The sequence below is a fragment of the Melitaea cinxia genome, chromosome 11 (assembly GCF_905220565.1).
Source record: "Melitaea cinxia chromosome 11, ilMelCinx1.1, whole genome shotgun sequence".
Taxonomy (NCBI): domain Eukaryota; kingdom Metazoa; phylum Arthropoda; class Insecta; order Lepidoptera; family Nymphalidae; genus Melitaea; species Melitaea cinxia.
The window spans coordinates 383,585-398,969 of record NC_059404.1 but is presented as its reverse complement, the minus strand read 5'-3'; the positions used below and the strand labels follow the sequence as shown (position 1 = coordinate 398,969).

At 34.5% G+C, this 15,385-nt stretch overlaps 2 protein-coding genes and 1 long non-coding RNA gene across 3 annotated transcripts; 1 reads left to right on the top strand and 2 right to left on the bottom strand.

Moving 5' to 3' along the window:
- Window positions 1-20: 20 nt before the first annotated feature.
- LOC123657952 (peptidyl-prolyl cis-trans isomerase-like) lies at window positions 21-5,668 on the bottom strand. Its single transcript, XM_045593432.1, has 7 exons — window positions 5,306-5,668; window positions 4,726-4,831; window positions 3,501-3,588; window positions 2,794-2,823; window positions 1,609-1,748; window positions 686-785; window positions 21-51 (listed from the first exon to the last, which is right to left on the bottom strand). Exons 1-7 carry the CDS (start codon window positions 5,498-5,500, stop codon window positions 21-23), a joined length of 690 nt encoding a protein of 229 aa, XP_045449388.1. The 5' UTR covers window positions 5,501-5,668.
- Window positions 2,825-3,232, bottom strand: LOC123657881. The gene is made up of 2 exons (XR_006743793.1): window positions 3,138-3,232; window positions 2,825-3,100 (listed from the first exon to the last, which is right to left on the bottom strand). It is a non-coding gene; the product is annotated as an uncharacterized LOC123657881 (long non-coding RNA).
- A 489-nt stretch (window positions 5,669-6,157) lies between the features above and the next one.
- LOC123657760 (heterogeneous nuclear ribonucleoprotein F-like) lies at window positions 6,158-14,888 on the top strand. The gene is made up of 8 exons (XM_045593271.1): window positions 6,158-6,455; window positions 6,653-6,781; window positions 7,680-7,844; window positions 8,103-8,241; window positions 10,066-10,235; window positions 11,043-11,131; window positions 12,089-12,196; window positions 12,845-14,888. The coding sequence occupies exons 1-8, from the start codon at window positions 6,338-6,340 to the stop codon at window positions 12,950-12,952; spliced, it is 1,026 nt and encodes a 341-aa protein (XP_045449227.1). The 5' UTR covers window positions 6,158-6,337; the 3' UTR covers window positions 12,953-14,888.
- Window positions 14,889-15,385: the final 497 nt, after the last annotated feature.

The following is a 15,385-nucleotide window of genomic DNA, read 5'->3' as shown; positions in this document are numbered from 1 at the left end:
AGTTATCGGTGTGACGAATACTAAAATAAAGGTAGTTTAAACTTGTCAAGCCTGCAAACCAAAATATTAGCATCAGGATGTTCTAAAAAAAACTTAAAGCAAGTATAGGATAATAAGGATTCCTGCTTTACATAATCATAATCATCATCATCATCATCATCATCATCATCATCATCATCATCATCATCATCATCATCATTATCATCATCATCATCATCATTTCAGCTTATTGCAGTCCACTGCTGGACGTAGGCCTCCACAAGTTCAAGACAAAAAAAAATTGGCTCTACATAAAATAATAACTAAATTATTACATAAATAGATTTAATTTGATAGCAAATATGTAAATATTTACCACTAAGCAAAACTATAAGCTGATATGTGACACATTAGTAGAATATATTTTAGATAATCATTAAAATTGTTCACTACTACCCAACATGACATACACATGTATGACTTGTTGAGTTATAACCCATTAGGACAATTCCATCAAGACATCCTAACTCCTAAGTTAGACTAGACAGCGTGGTGACTATGGGCAAAATACATGAGTTCGCGCCATTTTTGGCTTGAACTTGCGGAGGCCTATGTTCAGTAGTGGACTGCGAAAGGCTGATGTGATGATGTGATGATGTGATCCTAAGTTAAATTATAAAAATTAACTATTTTTAAATACCGTTTCTTTTTCTTATCCTTTTTCTTCTTCTTATCTCTCTTATGGGATTGGTCAGATTCTTCTTCGCTTTCTCTATCCTTCTCCTTCTCTTGTTTACGCTTCTTACCTGCAAAGAGAGATTATTTAGTAAAAACTGCTCGACCTGGAGTAGAATACCTTTCGAAATAATATCCAATCATAAATAATATAATCATAGTAATACATTACAAGTATATTATAAACTCGTAGCTGCCACATTACTGGTTGACTGAACCAGACTGCCCCCAGCTTTAAGAGCATGGTTTGAGCCCCACAATCACTATATAATTGGAAAGAACAACACTTTATATTTTATGTTACAGCAACCATTATATTCACTAATGAACTATTGCCACATTACTGCAATTGGCTTTCAGTTCCATCTGATTAAAATGCCCCAGCTTGAAGTTCACGGTTTGTACTTCACCATAGCTCTAAAATTGACGATTACAGTACAATGGAAAGGAGACGAATGGTCACAACTGGTACATGGTGGTATATGGTAGTATATTAGCGGACAACAAAAAAAAAAAAAAGGAAACGAACGATTACAACAAATTTTTATACTTTATAATTGATTGTGTTATTTCTATATTAACTTTAAATTTATCATCTCATTTAATTTTGTTAATTTGATTATTTTATTTCATAAGTTTATTGTAATAATTTTTATTGATTTAATTTGTATTGTATTAATTATAATTTTATTATTAACTTTAATTTTTTTTTACTTGTATCTGTTTTATGTATTTTTGAAATGAAATACATACTCTCAAGTAAGCTGTATCTGCCTATAATATAGGTAACACTCAATAAGTCTGTACCCTGGTGTTAATTATCGTGAACGTACGAGTGTCCACCTAGTTGGCGTGGTATAAATAAATGAATAATAATGAGCGGCGGGCACTGACCGGGCTTGAGCCGGACCAGCTGGCCGCAGCCGGCCACCTTCACGTCCTGCAGCGGGCGCGCGTTGCGGTCCACGGGCAGCGCCTCCAGCTGCCGCACCAGCGCCGCGCCGCCCACCACCTGCCCGAACACTACGTGCACACTGCGACAAGCACCACGCGTTACACTTCACCGCGGCCTGGCTGGCCCACGGCTGGCCGTAACGTTCAGGCCCCACGTAGGAGGGCTCAGACTCAGAGCTTGATCCACCACGCTGCTGAGTAGGTAACGATCGCCATCAGGTGTACATGATAACGACCGGGACCGAAAGCCTAACGTGCTCTCCGAGGCACCGTAGGTAGACCCACGAGGACTAATAACCAGACCGGAAATAAATATTTGTATAAACAAAATTATCCACGATTTTATTTTTGTGTTTACCCACACATTAGGGATTCTAAACATTTTTTGAATATCATATCAAAAATTGACCGCTCCAGCGGGATTCGAACCCGCGTCTCCGACTGACCGTGTGAGAATAGCACGGTGTCGTCTCCTGTCAAAGATTTTAATTGTAATATGAAACTTTGAATAGTTACGGGTCTCTGTAAAAGAACTCACTATAGACGGCGCCACGGTTCGCTTAAACCGAAAATAAAAATCATCATATCAAGAATTTCGCTCTGACGGGTACATCGTTCCATAGCTTAATTGGCTAGAGCGCCGACACGGTCAGTCGGAGACGCGGGTTCGAATCCCGCTGGAGCCGTCAATTTTTGATATGATATTCAAAAAATTATCCACTCCGAGCGGGAGGAGACTCCGAGGTGTCCATTTTTAGGCGTCGTATGTCAAACAAGCAGGACGCATTGTTCAAAGACTTTTGTCTTCAAGCATTGCAGACAACCGAATCCTCCCGTCGGCTTCCTTCTCAATTCATTCTCATTAAATGGTAAAGAGACAGCATAATAGAGCAGCATGGCGGATCGAGTTTTTATTCTCCTCCTACATGAGATAATGATCGACAGCCAACAGTGAGACATTTCAAGATTCAGTTATAGCTAGTGTATTGTTTATGTAAATTATTGGTGGTATATTTTTTTTTTTTAGTTTTTTGTCCAACATAAATATATGGATAATCCTAACATGTTATAGACTGGTTTTTTTGAGTTCAAAATTAGAGATAAGAATTAATACAATATACTCACTTGTCGAGATGCGGCGCCGGCTGTGTTGTTCTACAACACACAGAACACAACAAGAATGATAGCGCGCCGCTCGCCGCCGCGGCTGCGTTCTAACAACAACGCACATATAAACACACACTCAGAGCAGCCGTTGATAACTCTATGTGCAGTACTGTATAAGCCTTTCATCACCATCGCTTTCTGTTTACACATGTGGCCTTTCATTCAAATAGCAAGCCTGGCTAAAATTTCTAGGTGAAAACTTTAATTCAAGTTCATCATAGTATGGAAAAAACAATATTGTGATACAAATAACCTACAAATAACCCTTGAACCACCCCACTGGAATCTATTATTAATTGTACAAAAAAAATGAACTTTTGAAACATAACTAGATGGAAAAGATTCAGGAATTTTTTTTTTTAAGGCTTTAGATTAAGAACCATCAAATTATCTAAGCTAAAAATTTGACCGTTTATCGGCATAATTTTGTTACAAAAAAAAAAAATAACCTTAACCTATCTAACTTCAAAATGACGGTTCCTAATCTAAAGCCTAGTCATAAAATTAATAGAAATATTTTTAAACATTGGATGAGCTATTGAAAAAAGAAAAAAAAAAGAAAAAGCCTTCATTTACTGAAATATAAAATCAGACAAAGTGTAAATGACGTTAATCATTTTTGAAATAAACTGAGCAATTCCTTACCATTTTCGTGCATAACTTACATAAAGAATTGTGAACCATTTGTGTCCTTGCCCCTGTTAGCCATGGACAGCAAATACGGCCTATCATGCTGAAGTTCAAATGTCTCATCTGAAATTAAATTAATCCATTTTAGTCATTTTATAATCATTCAGACATAACTGTAATAAATTTTTAATACTTTAAGAGGTTTTTTCAAATCAAACTAACATAGACACACAAAAAATTTGTACCTAGATATTAATTAAGATTTACTTTAGTTTTAAGATATTATAATTTACAACACAATACATAGGTAGTACCTATGTACTTGATGTGTACCATTTTTAACCGTCTTAAAAAAAAGGAGGTCTATTCAACAGTAAGTATTGTGTACTTATTTATTTATGTCACCTCAGAACCTTTGACTGAATGGACCGAATTCAAACATCTTTTTAAATAGAAGGTCGCGTGTTCCCATTTCAATTTAATTGAGATCTAACAAGTTCTTTTTCAGTTATCGCTAATTATGTCATCATATTCGCTATTCATTTATCCTCATAACTTCTTACTGGATGAACAGATTTCGATTATTCTTTTTTGTAATCGAAAGTTGATGCTTGTCATGTGGTCCTTGTGGTGTGGTTAAATTTGATAGAGATCTGCAGAGTAGTTTTGAGTTGTCTCTAATAGTGCACATTAACTTTATTATTCTTTTGTCTACCTACATTGTATGATTTTTTTTTTATACCACTAGGTCGACAAACAAGCGTACGGCTCACCTGATGGTAAGAGATTACCGTAGCTTATAGACGCCTGAAACACCAGAAGCATCACAAGCGTGTTGCCGACCCAATCCCCAATCCCCCAGGAGCTCTGGTCACCTTACTCACCAACAGGAACACAATACTGCTTGAAAACAGTATTATTTAGCTGTGATCTTCTGTAAGGTTGAGGTACTACCCCAGTCGGGCTGCTCCATATTTTGAGCAGGAAATTCCTGCTGTGCCTTACCTCAGTTGAAAGTAGTTAGTAGTCAATGTAATTGAAGTCTGTTATTTTCGTTTAGAAGCAAACACAATTATAAATATTAGGAAATAGTATACAAAATGTTACATAGATATATCTATAGGACGGGATGTTCACAGTCTATTGTTTTTTATTTTGAAGTACATTAAATCATAGTATGTAGTCACTAATCCTATCAAATGAATGAATGAAGTATATTAATTATAAGGTGCAAATAGAAACTCTCAATAACTTCCTTACCTTCGAAGGTTCCTCCATATATAGACTCCCCCCCAGTTCCGTTGGCATTAGTAAAGTCGCCACCTTGTATCATGAAGTCTTTCACTACTCGGTGGAAAACCATACCCTATAACAAAACAATAAATGTTATTATACCATTATTTATCACTAGTTCCTTTAAAGTAACGAACTACGGTAAGTATCGTAGAATCAAGTGTTTCTAGTGTCTATAAAAGTTTAAAAACTTATGAATGAGTTTTATAGAAAAAGGCTATGCCATACCATTAGCGGTGATGAATAACTTGTAAATTTTCAAACCAGACTGAAGATTTACATATTTATATTTGGAAAAATATTATTTGTACAACATAAATACAAGAAACATCTGATAAGTGACAGTATTCTCGGAAAGAAACTAATATGCCCACCACAGAGAACAGCATGGTAAATTAAACTTTAACTTCTTTATCATATTTAGAAAAGGCTTTTGCCAATGATAATAATATTAGCTGTATACGTATATAGATAGCTAATTGTAAACAGTATAAAATTGATGGTTTTTTAGTAAAAAATCAGTCAACAGCTTAGCTTTAATACCAACCTTATAGGTTAAAGGTTTACCCGTAACTTTCCCAACGCCCATGTCACCTGCACATAGCGCACGGAAATTCTCCGCGGTCTTAGGCGCCACATCGTTGAACAACTCGAATACAATACGACCAGACGGGAGACCGCCTATCGAAATATCCATAAACACACGATCCCGCTGCGGTTTATCATCACCGTCGACCGTCATCTTATTTACGTATTTAATAAGAACTAGTTTTTAACACTAACTTATTAGGTCACACTCAAGACGATTTATGTAATCCAAATACGTTAATTAGTTAAAATATAGAAACATGTACTCGAAAATACATGCAAAATATACCAAAAGCAAGACCAAGAAATGGCAATTACATTCACAGATAAAATTAAATCCAGATTAAAGAAAACTTTAGTCTCAAACTCATCTCAAAGACTCAAACTCAATTTCAAACTGTTAAACGGCCTAAAAAAGCTTAAAGGCTAAACACAGATTTACTACGTTTAATAAACCTTAAAGTTCTTAAACCATTAAAAAGATGACTCGTGATTCGTGTTTACTGATACAACACTTACTAAGAGACTAATAGTATAAAAAATAAATTATTCATCATAATTATTTTAAAATATTTAACGATGGACTTAATAAGTTTGTTACATTTTTACCATATTTTTACGGAGTTTACGGAGTTTTGTGTTGTAAGTTTGTAATTTATTTTATTTATTTATTTATTCTTAATGTACACCAAAATACAGACACATATAAAGAAAGATACAACAAATTTGTAACTTTTTTTTATTTGGCTAAATAGACTAGAACTTGGACCATTTCTATTAATAATAATTTTAAAAATTCAAACGCGTTACGCGCAGCTACGTCACAATTTTACGACGCTGAAAGTTGAACGAAAGTGCATTTTCTATTTTTAACTTATGAAATCGTTTTTCCTATCGTTTATAAAAAGTTAAAGGCAGTTTTTTTGTTCCTTTGAACAGTTTGAAAATAAGTTATAATTATATTTAGATCCAGATTGTTTGATATTGCAATATGTTGGGTTCGGGTGACGGTAGCCACATTATCAAACTACGAGGTTTGCCTTTCTCCACGACCGTTGAAGATGTCCTCGACTTTTTAAGCGGCGTCAATGTAGTTAATGAAAAAGAAGGTAAGGAAGTAATCAATGTTTCGTCAGAAAATTCTAAAACTTAAACAATTAACATAATGGCGGCATGTCGCACCATCGATCTCTTTTCGGTTGTGAATTCAGTTTTTTAGATGAAAATTTGAAAAATTATATATTAACATTTAATTATGTATTCCTATGCGAAGAAGTTATGAAACAAACGATATTTTTACTTGTAGGAGTTCATTTGACTGAAGTTCGACCTGGACGACCATCGGGAGAATGTTTTGTAGAGGTCCAAAGTCAAGAAGATGTCGACGAAGCGTTGAAGAAAGACAAGGAAAACATGGGAAAGAGATATATCGAAGGTAGGACTATAAAAACTTATATATTGAAGCTATAGAAAATAATTCAATGAAAGTTTGAAAAGCACTAATTTAAAAGCTTTAAGTCGCAATCATATTACTGCACCGTTACCCCTGCCATCGTTGCTTGATCGGAGCTTAGAGAGAGACCAAGTCTTTTTGTATAAGATACTGAAATCTCATATTGATTCGGCGTTTTTGTTACGAAATATTAATTTGAGATGCCCTCGGACGAGTTCGCATTCAGAAAGGTTATTTTCTGTCCCTGTAACCAGGACCAAATATGCTGGAAACATCTTTGTTCTCAGGTCCTGTAGAAACTGTGACGACATATTTAACTCCATTGATATTTTTAATTGTACCCTAACCTCATTTAAGCAGCATGTTAGGGACGTAATAAGTAAAAAAAATAATGTAATTCGTTGATTAAAAAAATCATAATGTATTTATTGATATAATAATGTATCTCTTTGATTTATTACACTAATTTTTGTATTAATCGTAATTTTAATCTTTGACTTATTTTTAAATTATAATCCTTTCATTTGACATAATTGACACGTTCAACTCTTTTTATGACTTTTTTTTTAGAAATCACATAAATTTTTATATCTAAGTGATTTTTTTTATCTCTTTTGATAGTTAATTTATATTATGTTAATTGATTTAAAATCACAACTTTTCAAATGATATGTCTGTGATTAATGAGTTTTTGTAAGAAAATTAATTGTATGTGATTTTTATATTGTGTTTCCCAAATAAATAAAATAAAATATTTGGTCTGGACTTCTTAAGTTTCTTTCTAGACTTTTTCCATTAAAAAAAATCTATCATTTAAAGTATTGAAAGGTCATATATGTTGTAAATTGTTTTATCAAGTATTTTTCATTTTCTTTTGCAGTATTTTCTACTGACCGTCAAGACATGGAATGGGCACTGAATGCCATGCGCCAAAGTGAAAACGGTTTTGATAGCATACCCAACGTCTCTGACGACGTAGGCATTGTTAAATTGAGGGGCTTGCCTTTCGGTTGCTCTAAGGAAGAAATTGTACAATTCTTTGACGGTAAGAAACAATTATTTATTTATAAAGTTCAAGTCAACATTACTTCATCTTGTAAAACATAAAATTTTATTTGGGGTATAAAACTAGGCTAGGAAAATTGAAAACATTTATCCTGAAACCAAGTAAGCAAGAAGTATTTAAAGGCTCACTACCATTTACATTAATTAAATATACACAAGTATATTATTACATATAGGTGTGTTAAAATGAGAATACAGGGCAAAATGTAACATGTATTTGTCTGCTTGGACGGGGCAGGGCTGTCGGTGGCCCCGGACGGGGTGCACTTGCTCTCCGACCACACGGGGCGGGCCTCGGGCGAGGCGTTTGTATACTTCGTTGACAAGCAGAGCGCTCAAGACGCTCTCAACAGGGACAGGGAGAAAATAGGACACAGGTGGGGGGAAAGTTATTTAACTGTGGTGCGGCTATGTGTGGATATTTTGCAATTTTGCAGTCTACATCCATATTTATGTATTCAGTTACAAGTTATTGGATACGTAAATGATAAAATGCACTATTCTTGATATATGTTTTTGTACTGTTTGTTTCATACATTAAATTGTCGATCATTAATACTTATTAAAATAATATTGTTGATAAGAGTCATTATAAAATTAACAACTTCATTTGCTATTTAAATATTATCTTTTTAGTATGAAAGAATTTTGAATAAAATTTGTGTTATCATATAACATTAGACCCATAATATCATATTGGTTAATTGTAATTTTTGTTTCTTGTTTTTACTGTTGTGTAGTATGAGAATAGTCTCACTAATCAAACATGTTCATCTGTCGAGCTACAGCAATATTGCGGAATATCCTCACTCTGAACATCAAAGCCCGCCACATCAGTATATTGGTGTAGAGGGTTATTTATGGGACCCCTTTTACTTGAATCTGTGATTTATAGAAACATTTATATTCATAAGTACAAGTTTGGATCGTTTTAATCGTAATACGTTTAACATGATTTAGCATTGGGATAATAAATTCTATAAATCACGGTTTCCGATCATGTATGAGGTGTTATGAAATAGAATAAAATTTGGGATAACTTGTTAAATTAAGGGCTAATATACGCATTTTGCGTTTCTGGAATGCTGCTCGTGACATTTTTATTTGACAATATCATAAACAAAAATACACTTCCACTTAATTTAGAAACATAACCTTAAAATCTTTTACACAAACAGATACTAAAGGTTTAGTTTAATGTCGCACCAATAGGTTCGAAATTTTAAAATAAACTATTAATAAAAAATAGTTAATTTTGCACTACTAATTAACTTACATAAATATTATGTAATTTATTTAATTATTATTGAGTTATGGTGATAAGTATATTTATGGTAATATTTTGTTTATGGTATTCTCTGTATAAATGTCAGTGTTGGTTAGCATTTGGGAAGGCAATCGCGATTGGTTGTTGAGTTGTCGAAGGTTTGGGCGGAGGGCGTTGGGAGAGCGGGGAGCGGCCAGAGGAGACGGGAGGACTGCACTCTTAGACAATATAGGACGTTTATTATTTTATAATTTCCATTATTTAAACAATATGTTATGTAAAGGATTATGTTTAATATGGAAAGGTTCAAGGCCTTTCGTTGTGTTTACCAATAAAACAATTGTATAGTTATTCAAAAAGTGTACTTTCCGAACGTAATAAATGGAAGTATAGAAGAATCTTGCAAGTACCAAGTAGTTCACTTTTTTTTTATCACACTAGGTCGGTAAACAACCGTACTGCTCACCTTATGGTAAGCGATTGCCGTAGTATATAGACGTCTTTAACACCAGAAGTATCGCTAGCATATTGTCGAGCCTATCCTTAGTCCCCCCTCTCGAGAAGTTATCCATATTCTTAAATACTAAATTTTAAATAATTTTGATAGAAAGTCATTTATTTTTCTCACTCACTAGTTACTTTCTTCTGCTTCAGACTTTGTACAGGATATTTTCAATTGTGCTTTATCTCAGTTACAACACATATCTCTAAACACTGATCCATTAAAATACAGATACTGCTCATTAATCTTGTTCCAAGAATAATGTTCTACAGATAATACAGACTGACTTACAGAACAGATTTTTTTCTATGCAAAAAACTAGAGCAGTCAAACAACATTTTTTAATTTTACATTACACATATATCTGTTGCAATGGTATGAATGCACATTGATGTCATTTCGTGTTTACATATGTTTTATATCTATTTTCAGATATATAGAGGTGTTCCTGAGTTCTGCAGATGAGGTCCGAGCGTACGGCGCTCGTATGGAGAGCGGTAGCGGGTTCAAATCCTCGCGGGGCTATCGACCCACCCCATATGATAGAAATGATAGATACAATCGCTTTGGAGGCAGGGGACGGGGATCCTTTGGTGGACGCGGTGAGCTATTTCTTTTTGTATTATTTTTAACCGATTTCTAAAAAAAGAGGAGGTTTTTAATTCTATTGTATTTTTGTATTCTCAATTCGATTGTTTTTTTTTTTTTTGTGTATATATTACCGCAGAACTTTTGACTGGGTGAAACGATTTCAGTAATTTTTTTAATCGTAAAGTTTTGCATGTCATGTAATGTGTTTAAATTTATTTAATTGAGATCCAACAAGTATTTTTCGAATCATATTTAATAATGCGTATTGCATTACTTGTCGACGTAATTGAAGTCAGAGTTTTTCGGAAGTACAATTATATATAACTGCAATGGTAGTAAAATCGATTGCCATTTATTTAAATGTCTTTTTAAACGTTTCACACTCACCGGCCCCCACTAGGATTATCTTCCGCGTCGGGGGTCCGGAAACACGCTCAACCGACAAACACAAACAACGCCCAGATGACGGCAAAAGTCTATGGGCAGTAGAAATGCTTGCAATGTGCGGGGATCGACGCCGCGACCGGCGGCGACCGTGGACCACATTCGAAGTGGAACTGAGTGTCTAGGGCGAGTTTTGTTTAATCCGTCTCGCAATAACGGGCGTAAATTCGGGATTTCAACGTAGTTCTCGCGTTTGCCGCTAGATGACTCTGTATCGAAAGTATCGTATACTATTCTTTATCGTCTAGGCTGCACTGTTTATATTCCCATACAAAATAATGTTTAGATATAAACGCGTTTTCGTCACGTTTCTGTGAATAAAACTCGCCCTAGGCGCTCTGTAAAGGCGTGGACTCAGTACAGCCTGCCCGCAGGCGGCGGCGGTGGTGGTCGCGGACGGCGCGGCTGCTGCGTGCACATGCGCGGGCTGCCCTTCAAGGCCACGCCGCAGGACGTCGCCTACGTGAGTGGGGGGGGGGGGGGGCGGCGACAAACCACCACGCTGCTCCACTCCGAGTTGGGGGATATGGTCCTATGAGCAACGATCACTATCATGTATTTATGATAACGACCGAGACTGACGGCTTTACGTGCTCTCCGAGGCACGGTGGGGAGACCCACAAGTATTTACATCTAAACCAGTTTTTTCTTCGTATAAATAAAAAGTATCCATCACGGACGGGAATTGAACCCACAAACCGTCGGTATTTTAGGGGATTACTTACACCACTACACCAGAGCAGCTGTTACAGTTCACGATACAAGCAAAAAGTATTAAATGATACGAAATAACTACCTGTATTTAAAAAATAAGATTAATAAATACAGTTTTGGATGATAAATATAGCTTAAAATGATATGTGGTATAATCTTTAATGTCTTTTTCTTGTACTTTATATTATACAATCACCACTTCAGCCTATCGCAGTTCACTGCTGAACATAGACCTCCACAAGTTCGCACCGAAAAAGGCGTGAACTCATGTGTGTTACCCATAGTCACCACGCTGGGCAGGCGGGTTGGTGACCGCAGTACTGGCTTTGTCGCACCGAAGACGCTGCTGCCCGTCTTCGGCCCGTGTATTTCAAGCCCAGCAGTTGGATGGTTATCCCGCCATCGGTCGGCTTTTTAAGTTCCAAGATGGTAGTGGAACTGTGTTATCTCTTAATCGCCTCTTTCGACACCCATGGGAAAAATAAGTAATGGCTATATTCCTTACTGCCGTTAACACACAGCAGATTATATAATGCTTGTGTTTATTTTGATACAAGTAACTGAGGTAACTATAGGACACGTGGTGAATAATTTTTATGAACTAAAAATAGATGTCTTCAATTTAAAAAATATTTAAGTCTATAAGCATTCTGTTTTAATTAATTCAACAGTTCAATTTTCATCATATGTAACATTGATCTTACAGTTCTTCAAGCCCATACGTCCCATGAACATAAACATCCTGTATGATAACAGCGGCCGACCATCCGGTGAAGCGGACGTCGAGTTTGAGTGCCACGAAGATGCCATGAGGGTAAGACTGATTATATAAATGTAATATATGTACATAATATGTAATTTATTGATGTATATAATCATAAATATTTATCTATACCAGTCCTATAACAATCAATAACTATAACACAAGTATTAAATTGCTTACTAGCGACAGACGATCGTGTGTACGTCAAGGCTACCTAAAAAAAAGTGTAAGTTCTTTAAACCACACGACTGAAATAAAACTACTATACGAATCAATTATTTAAATTTTTAGTTACATTTTTACTTAATTTTGACTTTTTTTTTCTTTTTACTTTTTAAATGTATTTGTACTCTTATTGTGTTTGTTGTATGTCTGTAAGCAGCGTATGTGTCTCAAATAAATGTCTTTCTTTCTTTTTTTCTTTAAACGTAACTCACTGTCTTTCTATCTTCATTAAAATATCTTTCTCTCAACTTCCGTTCGCCTCGCCCGATCACACTTATGTAACGCTCTCGTCACGCATTCACCAGCTTACTCTCCTAGTCAAGCGTGCGTAAAGAAGTCTTACTTCAGTAATACATCTATGTGCATATATTACACCCCAGAAAAAAAGGCAGGGTCGTTTGTAAATAATCTAGGCTAATCAACACAATATAAAACATGTTAGAAATGTTTTAGTAAATGTAAGTTCTTTCGCAGGCAATGAGACGGGACAAGAACAACATGGATCACCGCTACATCGAACTGTTCCTAAACTCGTCCCCCGGAAGTAATTTCAAACCCAATAGAACTTTCCGGAACTATTGATCGTATGCCTCCATCCGGAAGGCGAGAAGGTAGTCCGGTAACTCGAGAAAAAATATTAACTAAATAAATACTTTTTACTGGGGCAAATGGTTCAATTATTTATAACTCTTAGGTAGAGATATTTTTGTATCTTTTTTCCAAGCTATCCTTTTAATTACGTCTTCTTAGGGATGTGACATGGCGTAAAAATTCGAAAAAAAGTAAAGAAATAATAATTTTTGCTGTTGTTTATATACTGTTTTACTTGTAATTCTTGTTGTACAATAAGTATATTTCATTAATTCATTCATCGATTATTATAATCAATAGTTTCTTTCACATCTGTAAACCTTTTAAATCTGTTTTAATATTTTGTCATCATTATAAAACTACATCTAGACCACTTTTTTTAATAAGGGTGTTTCATCGGCTGTGTATAAAGTATATCCTGCAAATAAGTTACGGTTATACTTTAACCGCAGGAGGTCGAGCAGTTCATTAAGATCTACGTTTCCTCAATTATAGTAACAAAGTACAACTATTAGATTTATATTCGCTGATAGAAATGTTACATAAGTATAGTGGAAATTTTTTTATCTCTCGGATAGCGTCATCCGTCTAATAGTTATTCACAACCGGTGGAACAGAACTTCAAACTAGTTTCACCTGAAATATAGGTTTTGTTAAAAATCGTACGTCGGACTACTTTTGTATACATTTCTAAAACTACCCTCTGTTTTAGTTTTTTTGTCGTAACAGGGTCAATATCTCATTTCAATAGTAGACTTGCTACGTTTGAATATAAGGTAAATAAATATATGTATAAAGAGCGTTTTATGTATTCCGTATATCTGTAAATAGAGTATTTTCACTAGATTCATATTTTTAAAATTAAAGCACGGTAAATTTCTAAAATTAACGTTTTTTGTCTCGTTATTGATAAATTAATTATTTTATTTCACGTTTTTAAGAATTTTAATGCAATGTATTTAAAAAAAAATACTATTTTAGTTGACGTTTGCCACTAATTTTGCGACTTCACTATTAGTCAAAGTTCGAAATTGTTATAAGATTATGGTGTGATTATTTGCAATAAAACAAATATGTGTGGTCACAGATTTTTTAATTTTGCAATTCCTTCTATATAATTATATATGTAGATGTAGGTAAGCTATATACTTTAAGTATTCATTTTCGTCATCTGCATAACGATATCCAAAGTAATTACAAGCCTGTTTTTAACAAAAGATTATATAAAACAATTAACTATTGCATGCTAAGAAGATTTATTTTCAAGAATATTGTGTCAATATTCAATAATTTTATTTTGTTGTTTTAAGGAGTTTCCTTTTTTCTTTTGCATTTAATATAAATAAGTATTTGTTTTTAAGCCATAAACTGTTTGCTATAATCGGTTCAATGCTATTTTGCTTATACTCAATTACAAAACAAAAAAGGGAAGAAATATATAAGGGGGATGAATCTATAACAAAATTTAGGCAAAATTTTTTAAATTTGTAATTAAGAAATTGTTACTAATGTAAAAAAAAATAATAATTAAGGTTTTCATGTTATTTAATATTTTTTTTAAATTTGAAGTTGGCTTTTAACTCGAATTATAGAATAATCCCGCCAAAATGTATTTTTTTTAAACCGTGGTCGTGAATTGTGCGAAGGAACGTGGTCCAAAATTGATTTGTACGAAGATTTATACATTTTTCGATTGTTTTAAACATTTTCAAAGTTTAATATGCATTGTAATTACTCGCACAAAGTGATCGCCGCTTAGAAAAATGTATGAATAACAGTTTGAAATTTGATTACAGTACATTTATTTTTAAACTTTGGAAAATATAAAGCGGTGGTTATGAACAGAGAATATAAAACCGTAATATTTACTTCTAATATATTTGAACTGTTTAAATACTTCGTTTGGTGTTCAAGTACAAATTGTAAAGTATTTTTTCAAGGAAGTAACATTTTTTTTTGTTTACATTTTGCAATGTTTTTATTGATGTAGTGAAATACAACGAGAGTCGAACTTAGCGTGTTACATATTTTATTAAGATCCTTGTGGAGCGATTAATTTGTAGTTTAGGTACTTTTTACTTTAATAAATATTGTAAAACTGGTAATGTGTTTTATTTCGCTTCAGCCTGTAATATCCCACTGCTGGGCATAGGCCTCTTTCCCCGTGTAGGAGAAGGATCAGAGCTCAATCAATAGATATATACTAGATAGTTACTACGAGTAACGATCGCTGTCAGGTGTATATGATAACAACCGGGACCGACGGCTTAACGTGCTCTCCGAAGCACGGGAGGAGTCCACAAGGACTACACAAACACCGAGACCACGGTAAACATCTGTATGACCAATACAAATGTATGTCATGTGCGGGGATCGAACCCGCAACCGCCAGCGCAACAGGTACAATCCATGGCTGTGACCGTT